Here is a 19,944-nt window from a genome sequence, read left to right as displayed (position 1 = left end):
CTGAGAAATTTGTTAAATCGATAAATGTGATTTGTTTCGTTAGTTATCCATCACATACAAATAACACTATACTTATAAATTTAGATGCATAAAACCATTGGGATTTGCTCATTCGGATGATTTTCCACGCTGCTTTTGGTGAGTCCGTGCAACAGTGAGGGTGCTTCTGAAAATGAGCAGCACTTTGCATGTCGATCCCTCTTCGAAAGACCTTCTCACGAGTGTGAAATTCCATCCAGCCAAACACACAAAGTTATATTTTATTATGCAAAGAGCAACGAACCACTTTATAAGGAGTATTCAGTGTGACTTTTTGTTCACTTTTCTTCGTTGAAAGTAAAAATCTTTTATATCGATGCAATCAGCTGAGATTGATTAATTCATTATCACAGTTAATTAACAGATGGATCAAGATCAAAGATGGATTAAGGGTCAATCTAGATCTCTTCATTTAAGTTAATTAAAAAGTTAATAGTAAGACTACCTTAAGTTTAAAATTGCTAAATTTTTAAGATTCAATAAGGAAATGTTATGTTGCTACATCGGCTAAGTAAACAATTATAACTATTTTGCCAATTTTAACTTGGGCAAAACGACAAAATCCTATTAAAAAAAGGTGTGGCAAAATGTCCTAGGCTTTGCGAAGTACTCTAACTCGTGATTTGGATGCTTCGGATGATATATCTCAAAAGTACTTTCGCATAATTTTAACGGGCATCAGACCTAAGGCTTAGCCATATGGCTTAACTGGTCTAATTTCATATCAATCACGATTTTTCGAAAAAAAAAATAACTTAGGATTGGATTATTAAAGGTAAATGACCTATTAGGTTCTCAAAAAGCAATAAAAGTGCTTGCTATTTAACATTTTGAGTCCTTCAAGAACTGTGCTAAACATCTAGTCTGTAGACCGTTTTAGCGTGTACTGGTTCTCAACCTATTTAAACCGATTCATATATCACTTAAAAGATGCCAAAGTAAATAAATTTCGGACAAAAATTATTTATCGGTTCATAACTCATTCACAAATATATTTATAAATCATTCAAAACATTTCCCAAAATACCTTAGGAAATTGAATTTCTGATAAGAATTAGTTATCAGTTAAAAATCTGTTCATTACCAATTCATAACCGATTGAAGTGTATTCAGGCATGTCAGGAATTCCAAGACCTTTCCAACGAGCCAAAATATGATACCATTCAGTTGAGAAATAAGCTTCTTTAGGGACTTTTTAAACTTTGACCTTGAAAAACCGTTATTAGGAATGATTGAAGAGTATTTTCGAATACGGACGAATGTTCGCCTAGATAATCTCCAAACATACCCAAAAACGAAAAAAGTACACTACTCGTTCCAAGTGTCTATCTCTAACCGTTTGGGCTCTAAGCTTGGTTACGGCCGGACTGACAGACGGACAAACAGCGTGACATCATTTCTCAGAAATCTTCTAAAACGCGAAGATATGTTGAGAAAAGTGGACCCTGATGGGTGGAAGGTGGAAATTTTGGGGAGTACAAAAATTGAGGGATTCTATATATTGATTTCTCTCTATAGAGCTCGAGCAAGCAGTAAAATACGCCCCTTCTCCACTAATGGTCTCTACACACTAGAGAAATTTGTGTCCATATTGAAGCAAATTCCCTATGCATATGTAGGAAAAACACTTCAATATGGACATAAATTTCTCTAGTGTGTAGAGGCCATAAGTTCAAAAAAGGCGTTGATCAAGTCGCACACAATAGTTATAGAAAATTAATTGAAGAACTGGAAATATCTTAAAAGTTTCACACTAATCTTAACAGTTTTCAGAACTATTACGAGCTGTCTAGATCCCGTTTCAACGATGAAGTATCAGACCACCTTCCGTAAATCTTAAATATAATTTGAGATTGATAAGATCAAGCACTGCTACTAACGCAACGCAACAATTAAAAAAAAATATAGATTACTTTTGATTACTTAAATGGACCAGAATCCCGCATTCTTAAAAGTGATAGCTACTCCCACGATTGCACTCGCGCTTGCTGGAGGCAAAAGGAAATTTTCTGTGTCTTGGGAAATTATTCTAAACATTATCCTCCATATAATTTCATCCCTTTCAAGATTTTCAACATTCGGGATTTTGGCTTTCAGAATTTTGGTGGCCCCCGATTGCAAGACGTGTCTTCAAGATAAACCGTGGAATCGTATGAATTTCCCCAACACTTGATATGATTTTAACAGTTTCAACTATTGTTTACTTTTTGTTTGTTAGTTGTCATTTTTAGTGCATTTCATTAGCTTTATTTTGATACCATTCTCGTTAAAAAATATTGATTTTTGGTTGAGATATCTCAAGAAGATGGAGAGAATCCGACAACAAATAGTTGACATTTACCTACAAAATCCAAATGCGACTTATGCGGAAATAGGAAAACTCACTGGAAAGTCGCGATCAACAGTCCGAAAGGTAGTTAGTATTGCGATTCAAGGATACAAAGACGATTGTCCGAAAGCAAGCTGATGGTAGGAAGCCTGGAATTCAAGACCGCGACATGGAGAAAAGGGTGCTGGGGTACTTTAACAGAAACCCTTCTCTATCCCTCCGAGATGTGGCCAAAAAGACGGGTAATTCACACTACCTAGTTCATAAAATTAAGAAAAAGAATGATTTAGTGATTTATGAAGCCCAACCTGCACCTCATCGTACAGATAAGCAACGACATTCCGCCAAAACAAGGTCCAGAAAGCTGAATGATCACCTTCTTAAAGGTTTTGAAAGATGTGTTTTAATGGACGACGAAACCATCGTGAAAGCCGACTTCCACCAATTGCCTGGACAACAATACTATACGGCAAAGACTCGCACAGGTGTACACGTACACAGCAAGTATCGATACAAGAACTACACCAAGTTCCCGAAAAAATACTTGGTTTAGATGGCAATTTGCTCGTGTGGTCTTCGATGTCAAGAATTTTTCATGATTGGGATCATGAACAAAGAGATTTACATCGAAGTGTCTCAAGAAACGTCTTCTGCCGCTCTATCGAAGCCATGATGTTCCACCATTGTTTTAGCCAGATCTAGCATCAAGCCACTACGCTAAGGATACGATTGCATGGTTCAACGACAATAGAGTCATTTCTGTGCAGAAAGAGTTTAATCGGCCCAACACACCGGAACTGCGTCCTATTGAAAACTATTGGGGAATTTTGAAGGAGGATCTGAGGAAAAAGGCTAAACCAACCAAAAGTTTGCCTGATTTCAAGCAAAAATGGAAAAACGTCGTCAGAGCCCGTGGAGAAGAGCTTGTCAAGAACCTGATGAGGAAAATTAAGAAGGTGCGGGAGTTTGCTAACCAGCTATTGGAATAAAGCAAAGAAATGGTTTTTTAAAAGAATCACAATAAAATGACCTTTTCAAATCTGCATTAGGTTTTTTTTATCTACTGCGACTAAGATTTGAGAGCCAGTTTTCCATGGGGAAATTCATTCAATTCCACGCTTTATCCGAAATCTGTTTTTAGACGACTCATAGGGGGGTTCTCGAAAACCTCAAGTTTTTATCTCAAACCATTTAACTTATAAGTATTGCTAACTACTGTATAGACAGACGGACAAACATCGTAACATTTTTTTTTCGATAAAATGAGTCTTGCAAAGCAAAGCGATGTAGGAAGATGGAAATTTCAATGAATTCAAAACATAGTGTCGGAGGAACGTCTGTTCGACAGGGAACCCCTATTGACACTTTTGTCAAAATGTTGAAAATTATTTAATGTATCTAGTAAAATATAAGTAATATAACGTTTTTTCTGTAATATACCTTTTACTATAAACAGAGATGCTCAAATTTCATATCCCAAATGGTACAGAGTAGGGTGTCAGTGCTGACACGAGTTCTTAAAGTGTCAATAGACGTTCCTTTCACCCTAGACCAACTATTTCTAATAATTCTAATAGCTTGAACAAATATTTTATAGTTTTCCGTATGTTAAACATTATCAGTAGCACTCAAATTTTCGGAGGGAAATAAAATATCTATTTATCAGACTGTGAATGATACCTAAATCTCTCATTTTCAGCAGAGTATAGAAAAAAGAGAATTCCCTAAAAAGCGTTTTTCCTATTTCTGAAGACTAGGGCTTTTGAAGAATCTTTCTGCATAGGCACAAACTCTTGTTATGATGTCAATAACATTTTTGCAAATGAAATACCTCTCCGTCCACAAGAAAAAGCGCCGTGCGTAGTGTTTAACACTAAAGAAAGCCTCCAACGATGTTAAATTTAGCAAGAGACGAATAGATAAAGCCGCATTTGCATAGGAGACAAAACAAACAACAGTTAGCTTCATTTTGTATTAATACATTTTATATTAATAGCAAGATTTCATAATTAATTTTGATTTTTCCTTTCTTAGAAGAAAAAAGAAAAATACGTGTATACGTGAAAAAAATGGAGATGAAATAAATTGTAGGGAATTTCTTTAACATGTAATAATTAAACTACATTCAATATTAGATTATTTGTTTGCCATTCATAAATATAATAAAGTTTTTTTTTCATGTATAATTTTTCAATTATTAAGCTAATAATGATTATACAGTTATACTTTCCTTCCTTATCAAAAATTTCCTTTCCACATTGAAAACGCCAAATAAAAAACGTATAGTTTACTATTTCTCGTCAATTAATTAAATGGTACTACGTTATTTTGTAAAAAAAAACTAATAGACGAGAAATCCAACAATATCTATTCTTTTCCAATAAACAAACACATTCTCGTCTTTTGATATGAATGATGATTTTCAATTATTAATTCCACTACTTTTTTTTCTGTTAAACGTGTCATACAGAAAATGATGGTGAGCTTTTTTTTAAATTAATGTTGCTGAAAGCAAATTAAAAACAAAAAATTATACAACGAAAAGGACTAGTAGTGTTGTTATTTTAGTTTGTTATTCGTATTACAAATTGCTTTCAATTTATGCTTTTTTTTTCTATATGAGCTGCAATTTTTCTTAACAATAGAGCAACGTTAAAGAAAAAGAGCTCTGGCGATATTATTTTTTTTTGTACATTTTGTTCTAATTTTAGCCGGATTGATTTTCGTTGTTTTAACACGTTTTTTTTGTCTTCTTTCACCTAACACATTCACTACTTTCTCTTATTATTTCTTTGCATTGTCCTTCGGAAAACAAATATATGTTTTTTCATCTAATAAATAAGGTAAAAACAAAAAAAAGACAGTTAAGAAATGGATCAAAAGAAAACATTATCCGTCTATAATGTATTAAATATAGTGGTAGTATACAATATTTATAAAATTTACATAAAATTAAATAAAATTATTAACAAGTACTCATGTTCCTTTTTTATTACTCATCTCTTCTCTTGATAATATTATAAGACTTTTCTCTTTTTTTTTTCAATTTTCATCCTAAAAAAATTTGTTCATAAGCATTGAGAGTTGATATATAGAAAACCTATATGTTGATTATACAATTTCTAATAAATTATTGATTTATATGTGAAAAAATTACAATAAAATTTAATATATATTATTTCTATACTTGGTTTTCATGTTTAAGTATATTCTACCAAAATATGTATGTCGAATAGAAAAAGTTTCTACCATTTTTTTTATGCATATTTCTTGTTTCTTTTTTTTCAATAATATTTCTAAGCATACGACGTGTCACCATTTCCATGAGATGTTGAAGACGAAGGTGACAAGGCAACAGAGATCCTACAGTAAGAAAAAACTGTTTCTAATTCAATTAAGACTGACTTTACGTTAGTAATCAAAAGAGGAAAAAAAATATCATGAAAATAGCGTTAGAAGATACAAAAGATATTCTAACTAGAGAAAGAAGTTAAAGAGAAAAATAGAAAAAAAAGTTACCTTGGTCCGTTGTCTGATTTTCCTTCTCGTATAACAAGGGCATCATCTGCAACCCCATTTGTCTCCTTGGCAGCAATCCGACTGGTGAGTCGGGGACGAATTGGATTAAGTCGTTGCTCCAAATCACTCAGGGAATCATCTGAGCTATCACTGTCTTGATCACTTTAAAAGAAATTACAGAAAAAAAATTCTCAAATTTATATTTCAAAAAAGCTTTTAAAACAAAAACCTACCTGTCTGTTGGATCTTCATCTCCTTCTTCCATTGCTGTTTGCAAATCTGAAATTCGCAGTAGAGCCAGTCGCAGATCATTCTTTGCACTTGTACATTCAGATTCTGCAGCCTCAAGACGCTTCTCCAAGTCTTTTCGTTTGACTGTACTCTCTTGCTCACGATTTGACACAGTATGCAATTCTTCCCGCAGTTCCCTAAAAATTTAAATAATTTGAATGATCCCCATTATTGTAACCATTGCATTTTGGCTATAAAGGCCTATATACATTGAGAGCAATTTTTATAAAAAAATGTTTTTTTTGAAGGAAATTGTCTGCACTGTGGAACCGTCAAAATTATATCAAAAATGCAATTTTGACGAAAACTGTTCGCAATGTGTAGAGGTCATAAGAAGACACGAAGAAGGCAAAGGTAATATGCAATATTCTAGAGATGTCTTGACATTTACATACAAGATGATACCATTCGGGTGAGAAATACACTATCTAGAAACTCTTTAACCTTTGATCTTGAAAAATCGTTATTAGGAATGATTGAACGGTATTTTCGAATATGGATGTATGTTCGCCTAGTGCGGTGATGTTTTGAACTATCACCTGAACAACGCTCAACGAAACAAATCTTCAGACAAAAACGTTGGTCAAAATGTTAATTAGAAACGGAGATATAGGCCGGTCAATTTTTCAACTTTGATTCCTTATAGTTCGGGTCAAAGGTGTCCATGCGACTTAGGTTCTTTTTTATTTAGTGAAGTTATAACATACTGAAATTTCAGCCCGATTCGTGTTATAGAGCCAGAACTACAAAATTGAAAATTTTTCCTTTTAGTAATTGCACCCCTAGCGGTAGTTTTACGAAGTTTCCTTATAAAAAGAGATTAGGGTGGCATTTTGAGAGGGAGGGCTTTCCAAAACGCCCTCATTAATCAAATTCGGACAATTAGAACCGCAGTCAGGATCATTTTATGAAAAAAAAATTGACATACTAAAATTTTAGCCCGATCGATGCCATAGCGACTGAACTATTTAGAAAACAAAAAGGGATCCAAAATGGTGGAAAGAAGGGCGGGGGGAGTCAATGCACCAAGTTGAAATATTCACCTGATGTAAAACCGGTGCCGAAAACCGTAAGTCGATATCTCTCCTCAGTATAGGAGATATTAAGCTCTAAAGATCGGCCGGATGGACGGGAAAGTATTTTTATAATAATAATGGTGGCACAACGTTTCATAGAGGAACTCAGGTCTTCCCGAAAGGGGAGTTCGGAACATCTATTATTATTTTTCTGACAGGGATAAGGTTCCAGTCCCATGCCCCGTGGAATCAAGTGCACTGAAGCGTACTGGTTGCAATTCCAGCACCTTTAACGCCAAAAAAATTGCTGGTGATCTAAAGGGGATTAGAACCCGGGATATTTGCATCATAGAGCGAGTGCTCTATCACTTGACTCATTGGGTGCCCGGGAAAGTTTTTAGTCATCCATTCCATATATATTCGTGATCAGGGAGCGGCCAAACACATTTCGGCAAAGTTTAAGCGCTATCGGAGGACATGAGATTTTGTGGTGATTATAATATATGACATTGCTAAGAATCTCACCTAGTAGACGCAAATAATACTTCATACTTCAATTCATTCAATTTATTCTCTCACTATGCTTGATTGCCAGACTTGTATGTAGTGATCTTCTTGATTACAAATCAATCGGATCTTTGGGAATGGGTTTAAACTTTTAGACTACAATCCATGTTAGGGTGAAAAACTCTAAAGGGTGATTTAACAAACGATTAACTCTGAAGGATGATTTGGAGTGAACTACATCTTACTAATAAATCAAAGATGTTTTCGAGACGTTCATTTTTTACTTCTCGAACTCAAAGAGAGACCAGTTATATAATTGACTTTTTTTTCAACTTCTCACTGCTCTGGAGGTTAAACGGTAAGAGATATCGACTTCCGGTCTTCGATGACCCCTCCTCAAATTACATTATTTTGTACCCAACCTCTTTACTTTTCCCCTCTCCCCTTTCATACGTTCCCTATCCTTCAAAAATAGGTCAAAAATGACGTTTTTCCAATTTTGCAAAAAATTGGCCCAAGCTTTTTCAATGCTTTTTGGATATGTTTTAGAGCTGGTCCTGGCGAACATTTCGCCCAAACATACCTATGGCCGGAAAATTCGCCATTTTGAATTATTGAAGGTCCAAGTTCAACCACTTTGGAAGGCTCATTTTTCAACCGATTTGGTTAAATTTGGATTTTTTGGAAAGGTACTGCAATGTCGAACCCGTCTGCATCGGTCTTCATCGGTAATGAACCGGTTAAGTACCGATTTTTGTATAATTTTACATCCCCAATAATTAATAATTAGAATAATCGAAATGTAGAAATATCAGTTCTTTCCTACGTCTTTTAGGATTATATTTATGCATTTACTAGAGAAATTGAGATTCTCATTATTTTAATAGAATTAATAATTGGTCGGAAAACAGCATTTGGGGTAGATGTAAACAGGCAATTTCAATTTCACAAAAAGAGTAGGTAAAAGACCGGGAAATTGACCTTCATGCGAAATGTCGAATTCATTGACTACGAAAAAATTGGCGGCGCTGTGTTCAATAAGAAGTCACATGATGTCAAAATATGGGGAAAATCCATTGAAAAATGTCTTTGATTTGCATGCTTTTAGTTTTTTTGCTATTTTAATTATTCCTTGTAAAAAGTCTCATGATTTTTTGAAAAATATACAGTCTTTATATATCTCTTAAGTAATTAAAATAATAGCAAGTGATGCAAAGTTAATTTCAAAGGTGGAAAAAAGGGTGTTTATATCCTCCCCAGAAAGTGTTTACTTCTACCCCAGGTATTTTGTGAAAAGTGAAAAATGCACAGTGACACAAATTTTCTTATTATGGAAAACTTAATTGTTTTCCAGCAACCGCATTACCTTCGATAGAATTAATAGTTGATCTAATGCCTATACCCAAGGGTAAAACATGAGCTAAGAAAGATTTTCCAAAAAATCACGGTGTCCTTGGAAAATCACCTCAAATTCGCATCTATTGAAAATGTTTACATGTGCCCCAGTGTCCCCTACATTAGAGACATTTCCAGTAAATCTGGACGAGAATGGTACAGGCAAGGGTGAAGGAAATCAGGATGATAAATATAAAGCCAGCATTTAGTAATTCTATGCGCTTTGACTACAGCTGCAAGCCGATTTGCCTTAGCAATCTTTCTCCAGAAGCGTTTGCACTACGAATAAATGGACAGACCGACTCTCGTGCGGCTGATTACTCGTAAACATTCGATTTTACTAGATCTAAGTAATAAAAACTTTCTTCTGTGAGAGGTTATAGGGCTAAATGGGCGAAGAAGTCGAGGTATTGGCTGAACCTGTAACCAGAGGCTAGGATTGTAAAACCTTCGAGAACAAAAAAGAAATGAATGAATAAGAGTAAAGAGAGGAAGAAGAAAGTTAAGTGAGAGCTTTTTTATCTCACATCACACGGAAATTCTTACTAGGAAGTAAATAAAAACCTCGTTAAATTCTTCATATCTTCAGTGACCCTCCCATGATCGATGGCATTTTGTGAGATTAAGAAAGAATTTACGAAAACCAATAATTTTTTTTAATCATTCAGATACACATTAAAGTGATTCTTTTTGTATATATATACCAAAGATAATCGTTATGTTTTAGGGCTTGGCTGTGAAGTCATAAAGGAAATCTCAATAAACTATACAACGCTTTAGTGAACTTTATTCATCACTTTCATTTCTGCCTTTTAAAAGTTTTTATGATCTTCTTGATTGAAAAAGATAATGTTTTTTTCTCAACAAACCTGTGCACAATTTAAAATTGGCCAATGAAAAAAAGTTTAACTACTTTGCAATTTATACTTTCTTAAAAAAAAAGAAAAGAGGATTGGCAAAGTTATTCCTCTTTAACAATTCAAATTTATTTTAAATTGTTTAAAAGAAAATGTTGCACAATTTTATTAAAGGTTAATTTCTCAATATTTCATATTTTTCCTTTGCCATTTTTTTCTGTACACTGAGAGAAATCCGAAAAAGTTAAAATGACATTTCGGAAATGTTAATTTTACCCTGCAGTATTGACCCGAAATCCGTGTAAATATTACCCTTTTTAGGTGTATTGGGGGTTAAAGTTACCCTTTTTTCATTTTGATTTTACCCTCAAAAGGTGTAAAATTAACATTAAAAAATGTTGATATATTTTTACACGTAAAAAGTGTTAAAGTTATCAGGAAAAAAAGTTAATAGCACCCTGTTTTTTTTTCTCAGTGTAATAAAATATTGAAATAAAATAATTTAAAGGTAATCTTACCTTAAACTCTTTTGTGTCTTTTTGAGAGATTCTTGGTACTGCATTTCTCTAGCTCTCACAAGACTCATCTCTTGCTGAAGTTTCTCCAGAGCATCCTTGTGACGATTACACTGAACTTCAACTCTCGCCTTTGTGGCCTGCTCCAGTTCCAACTTAGACTCCAACTCTTTCGTTCGCAGTTCGAGACGCTTACTGAGCAGACTAGCCGATGGATCACTCATATTCTCAACATTCTCCACCCTAGCTGTAAGTTCGGCAATTTGCTCTTTGAGGGAATTCTTCTCAGCCTCCAGTTCACTGATTTTGATTTCATACTCCGATGATGCCATTTGTTCCGTATTCAACTGCTTCACGGTAGCTGTGTACTTCTTCATGAGTTCAGCCATTTCCTCCTCATTCTCCTCAATCTGTGCCTGCAGCTCAGATCGATCTCGATGTGCCTGAGTAGATTTATCTTCTGCCTCACTCTTTGCCCTCTGCGTCTCCTCCAGGACTGACTGCAGATCAGTCAATTCTGCCTCAGCAGTCTGACGTGCCTTAACGGCAATTGTGCGTGCCGCTTCAGCGTCCTCAATTTGATTTCTCAGCTGCCTAATCAATACTTTTCCTGGTGAATCTGCCTTAGCACGATCCAATTGCGACTGAGCATCCTTAAGCAATGCTTTGTACTTTCTCAGATCGCGCTTCAATTTCTGAATAGCCGATTCCTCGGCTGCTCGATCAGCTCGATCCTGCTCCGCTGCAGCTGCCAGTCTTCTCTCCAATTCATGCTTTTCGCGCAGAAGAAGCGTTCGCTCCTCATGTTCAGTCTCCAATTGACACTCAAGTGCCTTAATCTTCTTGTACGATGCCCCTCGTGCCTCTTCTAATTCATCATCCCGCTGCTGGGCTTCACGTCTTGCTTCTTTTCGCATCGTTTCCAGTGTCATTTCCAATCGCAATTTCGCTTGTTCCAATAGCTTTATCACACCAAAAGACATGCCCCCCCGGTCAGATTGTATCGGAAGGTAAGTGAATTAAAAAATAGACAAAAAAATATGCTCACCTGAACTTGTCCTGCCATTTCATCAAGTTCCTCCTCTTGCTCCTTATTCCGACGTTCCAATTCCAACTTGGAACGTTTAAGCTGAGCCACTTCTTCTTCAGTTCCACCACCAAAAGTCATCTCTTCCAATTCACGCTGCAACGATGATAACTTCTCCTCTTTCAGCTCCAACTCAAGACGTATGTCCTAAAAGAAAAAAAAAACATTACACAAATATTGAAAATGTCTTGAGATAAAGACAAATATCAATGATTGAACATTAAAAAAAAAGTTGTAAAAGAATTACAATTATACAACTCTCTCGCAGACGCACTAAACACCTGGATTTACTGCAAACAACTGTTTCGTGGTGTCTGCGATGAAGTGTGTAGTTATCAAATAATTGTTTAAACTAACTGATAAGATAGCAAGTTGAATTTTTCGACTGTCAAATAATTTTACCACCTCCAACTCTATGTCTTTCAGCTGAGACTTTTAGATCTCAAACGGCATCGAAATGTGCCGGTCGACCTTCCATCTCATCCTACATTGCTTCAAGAGAGAAAACTATGAGGGATATCAACTTGTGGTTTTCATTAACTTTTATAAAATTTAATTTTTCAATTTAATAAAAAAATAAAGTATAATAAAAAGGGTTTAAACATTGTGAATGCAAGTTCGAGGTTAAAAAAATAAAGAGATAATGAAAAGAATAAGAAAAAAGGAATTAAAAGTTTTGATTAACCCATTCAGTCAATGTACTAGAAATACTTGAGATAGAATATTCATACTTTGGAATAATTAAAAAAAAAAACAGATTAATAGATGATTTTTGTTGAAAAGAAAAGATTTTTATCTATTATAGGGGCGCAGGGAGCCCCTGTCAAACATATATCTTAACGGTCACTGAATTTAAATTCTCTACATTAATTTATTTCAAACTCTATTGGTTTAGACAGAGTAACTTATCCAAGAAAACAAATTGGCAATCAGAATTCAAATCAGAAAAGAGGAAAGAGGCCAATTTTAATAAATTCGACGGGATACCAAATTTTCCGCCCGCCATTTTGAGCAAAAATGTTGCATGACTTTCAGCAAAGCGAGAAAAGAACAGCAAAATGTATTCCCATCTCTGTCGGACTATTTTTCCCAAGTAATTGAAGGACTAAAGTAATTAAAAAACCCATTCCCGACAGCAATTCGAATATCAGTTGTCCAGGAATAAATCATCTAAAATCCCTTAATTTGCGTATGATGTATAATACCATGGTAGGCAATGGGTTAAATTCGAATTTTTAGTTATGGTTTAGCTGATATTTCGAACTTAATATTTATAACACGAAATCAATAAGAGAGGTATATTCAAGGGTATATATCTCTTTTTAATAGAAATTACTTTGTTTCGAATCAAGACATTAGCAAGTAAGGGCTAGGATGGGACTATTGCCCCTTCTTCTAAATACTAAAGTTTAGCTAATTAACCGTCTTTTGAAAGGTCTTTTATTGAATCTTATGAGCATTACAGGAAACTCAAATTGGATTTGTAATAAAAATGAATTTATGGTGACTTTTTTTAAGAAACGTTCCACAAAATTTAATTTAGAAACTTCAAAATAGAGTTTTGGGTGGGCTTTGAGGAAGCTTTTGACCAATTTTTCTCACAGAAAAAGCTGCAATCTTGTCTTAGAAAAGCCTTCAACTGAACAAGGTTTTGGGAGCCTTTCGTCGCGGTTTCACTTACACTGTTTGTCTCCAATTAGAAACTTTCCCTTGTCCCCATTTGGATTAATTTGGTTCCAATAGAAGCATTTTAACCTTGCGGATTTTGTAGGACATAAATGTTAAACAAAGCGAATAAACAACAGTCAATTTATTGTGTTTTTCATTGGAAAACATGGTTAATCGATGAAAAATTTCGATGGTGAAAAGGTACACTTTTAATTTTTCTGAGAAATTAACAAATTAAAATTTGTGAATATGACTGGATTTTCGCTTTATTTGGAGCAAAATTAACTAAACAATGAAATGTGGAAAATATATAAATAGAAATAATATAGAAAATATAAAAATATAATAATTTAGTACTGTATTTATCATGAAAACAATGACGTTTCCATTTGGAGTAGCGAAAAATTTCCATTTGGAGTAGGTTTTGAATTAGCTTAATTTACCCTAAGTGGAACTTCTTCCTTTGTAGAATTTTACCGGGAAGCAAGTCAAACTGTGAAAGCTGGATCTTCTTCCTCAAAACAACATTCAAGGATAAGTTCAGAGGAAACATCTCACACTGAGGAGTTTCCCCTGCCAATTCAAACAAAGTGGTATTGTGCTTGAAAAGGGACTCAAAAAGACCTGCTTTACAGGCCTTTAGTTGCATTCCTGCCTTAACTAGGATGTTTGTCGGTAGAGTGTACTGCTTATTTAATTTCTCTCCGAAGTATACGTTCAAGCGTAATTTCTTTCAACGCAACGAATTCAGGAAACTTGCAATGTATCATTGCATGGGAACTTTATATGGATCACTGAGGTGTTACTTAAAAAAATGAGAACTTTCATCAAAGCTCTTTAATGAAAATTCTCTTGGAAAGGTCCCTGTCGAATCTTTTATTTATTGATTAGCAAAATGTACTATCCCTGGATTTTCTTTGTAACTGATGTATTTGTCGCAAATACGCAACGATACGTCGTTTGCAAGAAATAAAGATACAAAGAAAATACAGATAGCACAGTTGCTGATCCAATCGACGATTTTACCCCGCCATTACGCTTGCTCATTAATCATTTAATATTCAGAATCATTTAATATTAATCACTTAATATTTATCACTTGATTTATTTATTGATAAAAAGGTCGACTTATCCCGTAAAAATTGTTGAAAATTGACTTTAAAAAATAACTTCTTTAATGCTGGAAGTCAATCTGAACCGATTTTTATGTTCTAGGTGTACCTTTTATCAATAAATAGATCAAATTCTAAATATTAAGTGATTTAAAGACACAAATCACACATTTAAAAGCTCATTAGCGATACTTAATGTGAACTCATTAAAATTTTAATGAGTAAGATAAAATATCACCGCTAATGATATTACATAAAAACTTGCACCGGATATTTCTGTTCTGATTCTAGTTACGTGGGGTCAAAATTCAAGACGTTTAAGATGATTTGCCAACAATAAATAATAATAATTATTGTTAATGTATCTAAGGTTCTTCTTTTTAAGTATTTTGATGATTTTGATTGGTTTAAGCGCATGAAGCGTAAAGCATCAAAGACTTTCCAGAATATTGGAAATGATGCTTTCTCTGTTTACAAAAATGGTTTTTTCATTAAAAATCACGAAAACAAAACGTTTAAATTCTTTATTAACTGATTTCCATGATAAAATTAGCAATATATTTTATTCATAAATCATAAATCACTTTATGCGTTTTTTATTAAACTTAGTAAAGATGTTCGTATCTTTACAATTAAAAAATAAACAACTATTTATGGTCGCGAGCATCATTAATTTTTTACGCATTTCAACAGAAAAAAATCTCACTTACTATAAACTGATCCAGGTTTTCTTGATAGTACACACTGTGTTTGATAATTACGGTGTAATTGTCAAATTACCGATTCACGTAGATAATTTGTTTGATAACATTTCAATTGTGACATTTTGTACTCACCGCCAAATTTTGCTCCAACGTAAATTTCTCCGCAATGAGGATATCCTTCTCACGTGCCAGACGATCCTTGGATTGTTTCTCCTGCCTAGCACCCTCTTGCAGTGATTGACATTCTGAATCAAATTTCCGCTGTCTCTTCTCTAGCAAATTATTGCGACTATTCTGTTCATCCAGTAGCATTCGCAAGTCATTCATCTCATTCGTCATCTTCTGTGCCTTTCGCTTCCACTGTCCAACAACTTGTCGTTGCTCCTCCACCTCTTCATATGCATCCGCCAACTGGATATGGATAAAATGTAAAATAAGAGAAGTATACTCAATAGTAAACACTTCCTCCATTTTTCCATTATTGGCAAAATAATCTCAACATGGCACAAAGTCTTCTTAGTCACTCACTTTCTTTTCCAGTTGTTTCTTCAATCCCACTAATTGCTCCAAGTCGTGCTCATGCTGGGTCTGTAGTCGTCTCTTGGTAAATTCAAGTTCACGTGCAACACGTTCGTATTTCAACTTGTAGACACCACCAGCACCATCATCATTATCACCATCCTCATCCTCCGAGATTCTATCAATCAATACACTCTATATTATTAAAGTTCACAAGTTTATAATATTAGTTTAAATGAGTGGAAAAATCTGTGGAATTTCATGCCAAGATCATCTTTTTCCTCCCAGTAGGATCAATTAGAGTAGAAAAATTTTTCTTACACCCATTCATTATAGAAAAAAATACACAAACATTATCTCTCCGTTTTTTTTTTGTCTCGCTCTGGCTCAACCCCAATAACATGAGCAAGAGATAAAACAAAAAAAAAACAATAAATCAAATATAATATCTGAAGAGCATTTACCCATTGAGATCGGATTTGGCACAAATCAATTCCATTTCCAACTTTTCCGATGACTCCTGAAGTGTGCGAATTTTTCCTTGCTGATCCTGCAGCTCCTTTTCCAATTTCAATCGTTCTGCAGCTTCCGCCTCGAGGCGTTCACTGGCCAAATTAGCCGTAGAACGCTCCTCAGCCAAGTCCACAGTCATTTCCGACAGCTGCATTGATAGTAAAAGAATAGTATATTAGATAGACTCATAAACATGATGATAAAAGCATATTTTAGCACGCAGTAGTTTGGCAACATTCCAAAATTTAAAATCTTTCACCATCTTTCTCTCACTCTAACATCCATACAATTTACATATTTCCATATGACATAACATTGGGCTAATAATTTCAATCAAACAGAACGATATCATTTATTATATTTGCATTATAGTCAGCACAAAATATCTTTCTCCCACTCTTTTCCATTTCACCAACTTTCCGGACTGTTTTGCATCAAGATCTACCGCAGAAATAATTTATTCAGTTGATCATTTAGAAAGTCTTACGCAATACAGACTCTAATTGATTGAGGACTAAAAATTTCATGCAAATTTTCATTCAAATCGAATATATTAAATCTTATTTGAAATATTGGATTTTAATTCTTTTCCAGCAATATAACAAGTGTAATAGTATTTTTATCCATATCGATCTCTTTACCGGTCATCTAATTTAACGTGTATACTCATGTACTATCTCTAACCATAAGGATTTGAAAAAAATCAGTGAAAATCACAATTAGTTCCTAATGGTTATGGTTATTAAGCTTGTTTTTAAGAGTATTTTTGGAAGTGTGAGGTGAGCCACTAAAGTTAAGTTTCAAATATTCATGACAAAATTTCTTGCTATGTTGAGTAGCAAAAAATTATATTATAATAAATATTAAAACTAAATACATTTGAGATTTTAGATTTAAATAAATAAGTATGATAAAAATATTATATAATGTTTCATCAATTTATATTGCACAGAATATACATATCCTTTGGTACAGAAAAAAAATTAACAATGCAAGGGGAAAGAGCGCCATTTTCGGACAAATGAAGCTTCGTTTTTTTTTCAATAATTTTTTTTTCAAAAAAATAATTTTTTTTTTCAATATTTCAAATTTTCTTTTCAAATCCTCAAATTTCCTGAATAGAATCACGAGTTATATCCATTAGGAACATAGAAAAAAATTAGTTGTCTCTAGATGACGCGCTTTCCCTACGTTTTATTAACATTAGTAGTGGTTCACTGTACAATTACAAAATTCAATTAAAGACGTTTGATCAATAGCTTGAAAACATTTTTGTACACTATGGAGAGATAATTTTAAGTTCTAAAATTTTGCAGATGATACTTGGCTCTGATTAACATTGTTAAGGCTTAAATACACTTAGGTTTATCCTCCAGAATACTTAGCTTGTAAATTTCACGAATAGAGGATCAAGTAAAGGAAATTTATCCAGAGAACATCTAATTCTTTATCCCACACTCTCAAGTGTCTGACAGCTTGGGCTGTTTCTTTATTACCAAATATAACTCTATTTGGGACTCTAAGTCCCGTCCAGGTTGATTCTCGAGAATATTTAACCCGTAAAATTTGGTTGTAAAAAATCAGGTCAAATTAATTTATACAAAAAAAAACTTCTAATGAATGATCTAGAGCTCTCAGCGAATTGCAGTTGAGTTAATATTTTACTGCTAGGGAAAATTGGAGCAGTAGTAAACATGGGGTAGTTAAAAACACTGCATTTTTTTAAATTAGATATTAGACTTCATAGAACGGAACCTATATGAATTTATACATAAATAATATACGAATCCTTGTTCCCTGAACAAATAATCGACATAACTCCAAGTTGTGTAGACCTTAAAATCATTGTTTGCGACTGTGTTTACTACTGCCCCAGTTTCCTCTAAATTTTGCAAACCAGGGGAAATTGGGGCACCATGAAACACGGAGTAGCACCAAACATTGCGATTTTTAATCAGATATTCGAATTCAGAGGACAAGACTTATAGGAATTTATAGGCACTAAATGGATACTTGTCTACTGAAGAAATGGTCGAGATAGTCCAAATAGTTTTGAAATAAAAATTAGTGTTTGGTGCTACTCCGTGTTTGGTGGTGCCCCAGTTTTCCTTAAATATTCTCGAGGATAAGCCTGAGTTTATTTGGGGCTTTTAGCAGAAAGACCTTTGAACGAAGAAATGTGCAAATAATATTAGAAAAGGAGTGTCAAAGCGTCCCAGACATTGAGAAGTGCTCCAACCAGTGACTTAGATGATATCCCTCAAAAGTATTTTCGGACAAGATAGTTTTAGGAGTAATAAAATTGATTTTCGAAAAAAAATACTTATCGGCTCATAATCGCTTCATTACCGGTTCACAACTGGTTTGAACCAATTTATAAATTACTTAAAATATTGTTCAAAATACACCTTAGGAGTAATATTATTGAATTTCAAATAAAAATTAGTTAACGGTTATGAACAGATTGATTACCGGTTACTTTATTTTTCCAATGACGTGTGAGCTAAATAGCGCGATGGAGGCAGAAGTACATTTTGTTGCATTTTTCCCATTTTGCGAAAAGTAAGGAAAATTTGACATCGCGTCGATTTTCACAATATTTTTCTTCATTCTCAGATTTTAATTCTGGGCAATATTTGTTTTTCTTAGATAGTTAAACTATATAAATAAATGGTTTTTCAAAGAATTCAACATAAAGAATTTAAATTGTGTGACCGTTGTAACGCGTGTTTGATTGCGTCTATTAGCGCTTCTTAGTTTATTTCACGCATTATAATAGCCGTACTCACTATGGAGCTGTTATCTTGTAATATCGTTATCTCGTTATCTCGTTATGTTCTCGTAATGTATTTTATAAATGAAAAATTATAACAAGATAACAGATTACGGAGATTACGAGATAACAACGCCATAGTGAGTATGGCTAATATCGTATTCTAATAGGTAGTTCAATGCCTCAAATTTCCAGAAAAGTGCCATAGGTAAAATCGGTAAAATCCAATAAAAATATAAGCCGTACTCACTATGGCGCTGTTATCTTGTAATATCGTTATCTCGTTATGTTCTCGTAATGTATTTTATAAGAAAAATTATAACAAGATAACAGATTACGGAGATTACGAGATAACAACGCCATAGTGAGTACGGCTATAGAAAAAAATTGAGTTGTCCGAAGCTTAGAGCCGGCCGAAGGTAGCGCGCTTTCGTCTAGATTTGTTTTTCCTTTCCCAATAATATTTACAATGTAACGCATTCTCCAAAAGAATGGTGGTAATAAATTTATTTATCTACCTATCTATCACAACTTATTAATCTTTAAGCAATTACGAATATGAAAGGTCTACCTGCAGTAGTTTTAGGACATTTTCTGAATGGATTAAGTTAAAAAGAACATAAGCATCCTCGCGCGAAGTAAACTAAATAACGTAAAAAATTCATTTTATTTGAGTTTAATTCTAAAAGGTCCGTGGTGCAATTGGCAAGAGCATCGACGCTTGAGCTGTGTAACTCACGACTCCCGAGTCCCTCCCGACTCGACTGTCACAATTAAGTTACAATCCCGCTCAGTGCGAATGATTGAAGCACCGGAAGGGCCATATTTCTCAAACATTTTAACTGAAAATAAAATTGCAATCTGAACAATGTACAAAATAGTAATAAAACCCCGGTAACATGAAAATATATAAATAAATTGAGTTCAATTCCAAATTTGGGCAGAAAAAGTTGCATTGTTTTAAAATCTGCAATTTTAGTGATTATTATTGGTATTCAGTATTCAGCCAAACTTCCTGTCATCAATGAAGTTGTAGTGTAGAAAATTTACCTTTCTATTCTAAGAATATTTTTCTCAGATAATTAATATCACTTCACAAA

General features: G+C 34.0%; 1 protein-coding gene across 6 annotated transcripts in view; it reads right to left on the bottom strand.

Moving 5' to 3' along the window:
- Positions 1-4,331: 4,331 nt before the first annotated feature.
- The window catches only part of LOC129807024 (unconventional myosin-XVIIIa-like), a 134,938-nt gene continuing 119,325 nt past the window's right edge, over positions 4,332-19,944 (bottom strand). For 4 of the 6 annotated variants that reach the window (XM_055855973.1, XM_055855991.1, XM_055856001.1 and 1 more), the window contains 8 exons: positions 16,023-16,219; positions 15,568-15,736; positions 15,172-15,450; positions 11,517-11,702; positions 10,472-11,430; positions 6,121-6,315; positions 5,888-6,049; positions 4,332-5,731 (listed from right to left, as the gene is read on the bottom strand). In XM_055855973.1, the coding sequence (XP_055711948.1) occupies positions 5,665-5,731; positions 5,888-6,049; positions 6,121-6,315; positions 10,472-11,430; positions 11,517-11,702; positions 15,172-15,450; positions 15,568-15,736; positions 16,023-16,219 (2,214 nt within the window). In that variant the 3' untranslated portion in view covers positions 4,332-5,664. Of the gene's footprint in view, positions 5,748-5,887; positions 6,050-6,120; positions 6,316-10,471; positions 11,431-11,516; positions 11,703-15,171; positions 15,451-15,567; positions 15,737-16,022; positions 16,220-19,944 lie in introns of all 6 variants that reach the window. The other 2 variants (XM_055855982.1, XM_055856010.1) reach the window with 1 other exon arrangement.

Source organism: Phlebotomus papatasi, chromosome 1 (assembly GCF_024763615.1).
Source record: "Phlebotomus papatasi isolate M1 chromosome 1, Ppap_2.1, whole genome shotgun sequence".
NCBI classification, from domain to species: domain Eukaryota; kingdom Metazoa; phylum Arthropoda; class Insecta; order Diptera; family Psychodidae; genus Phlebotomus; species Phlebotomus papatasi.
The sequence above is the reverse complement of the archived record's forward strand: the minus strand, read 5'-3'. Positions and strand labels throughout refer to the sequence as shown.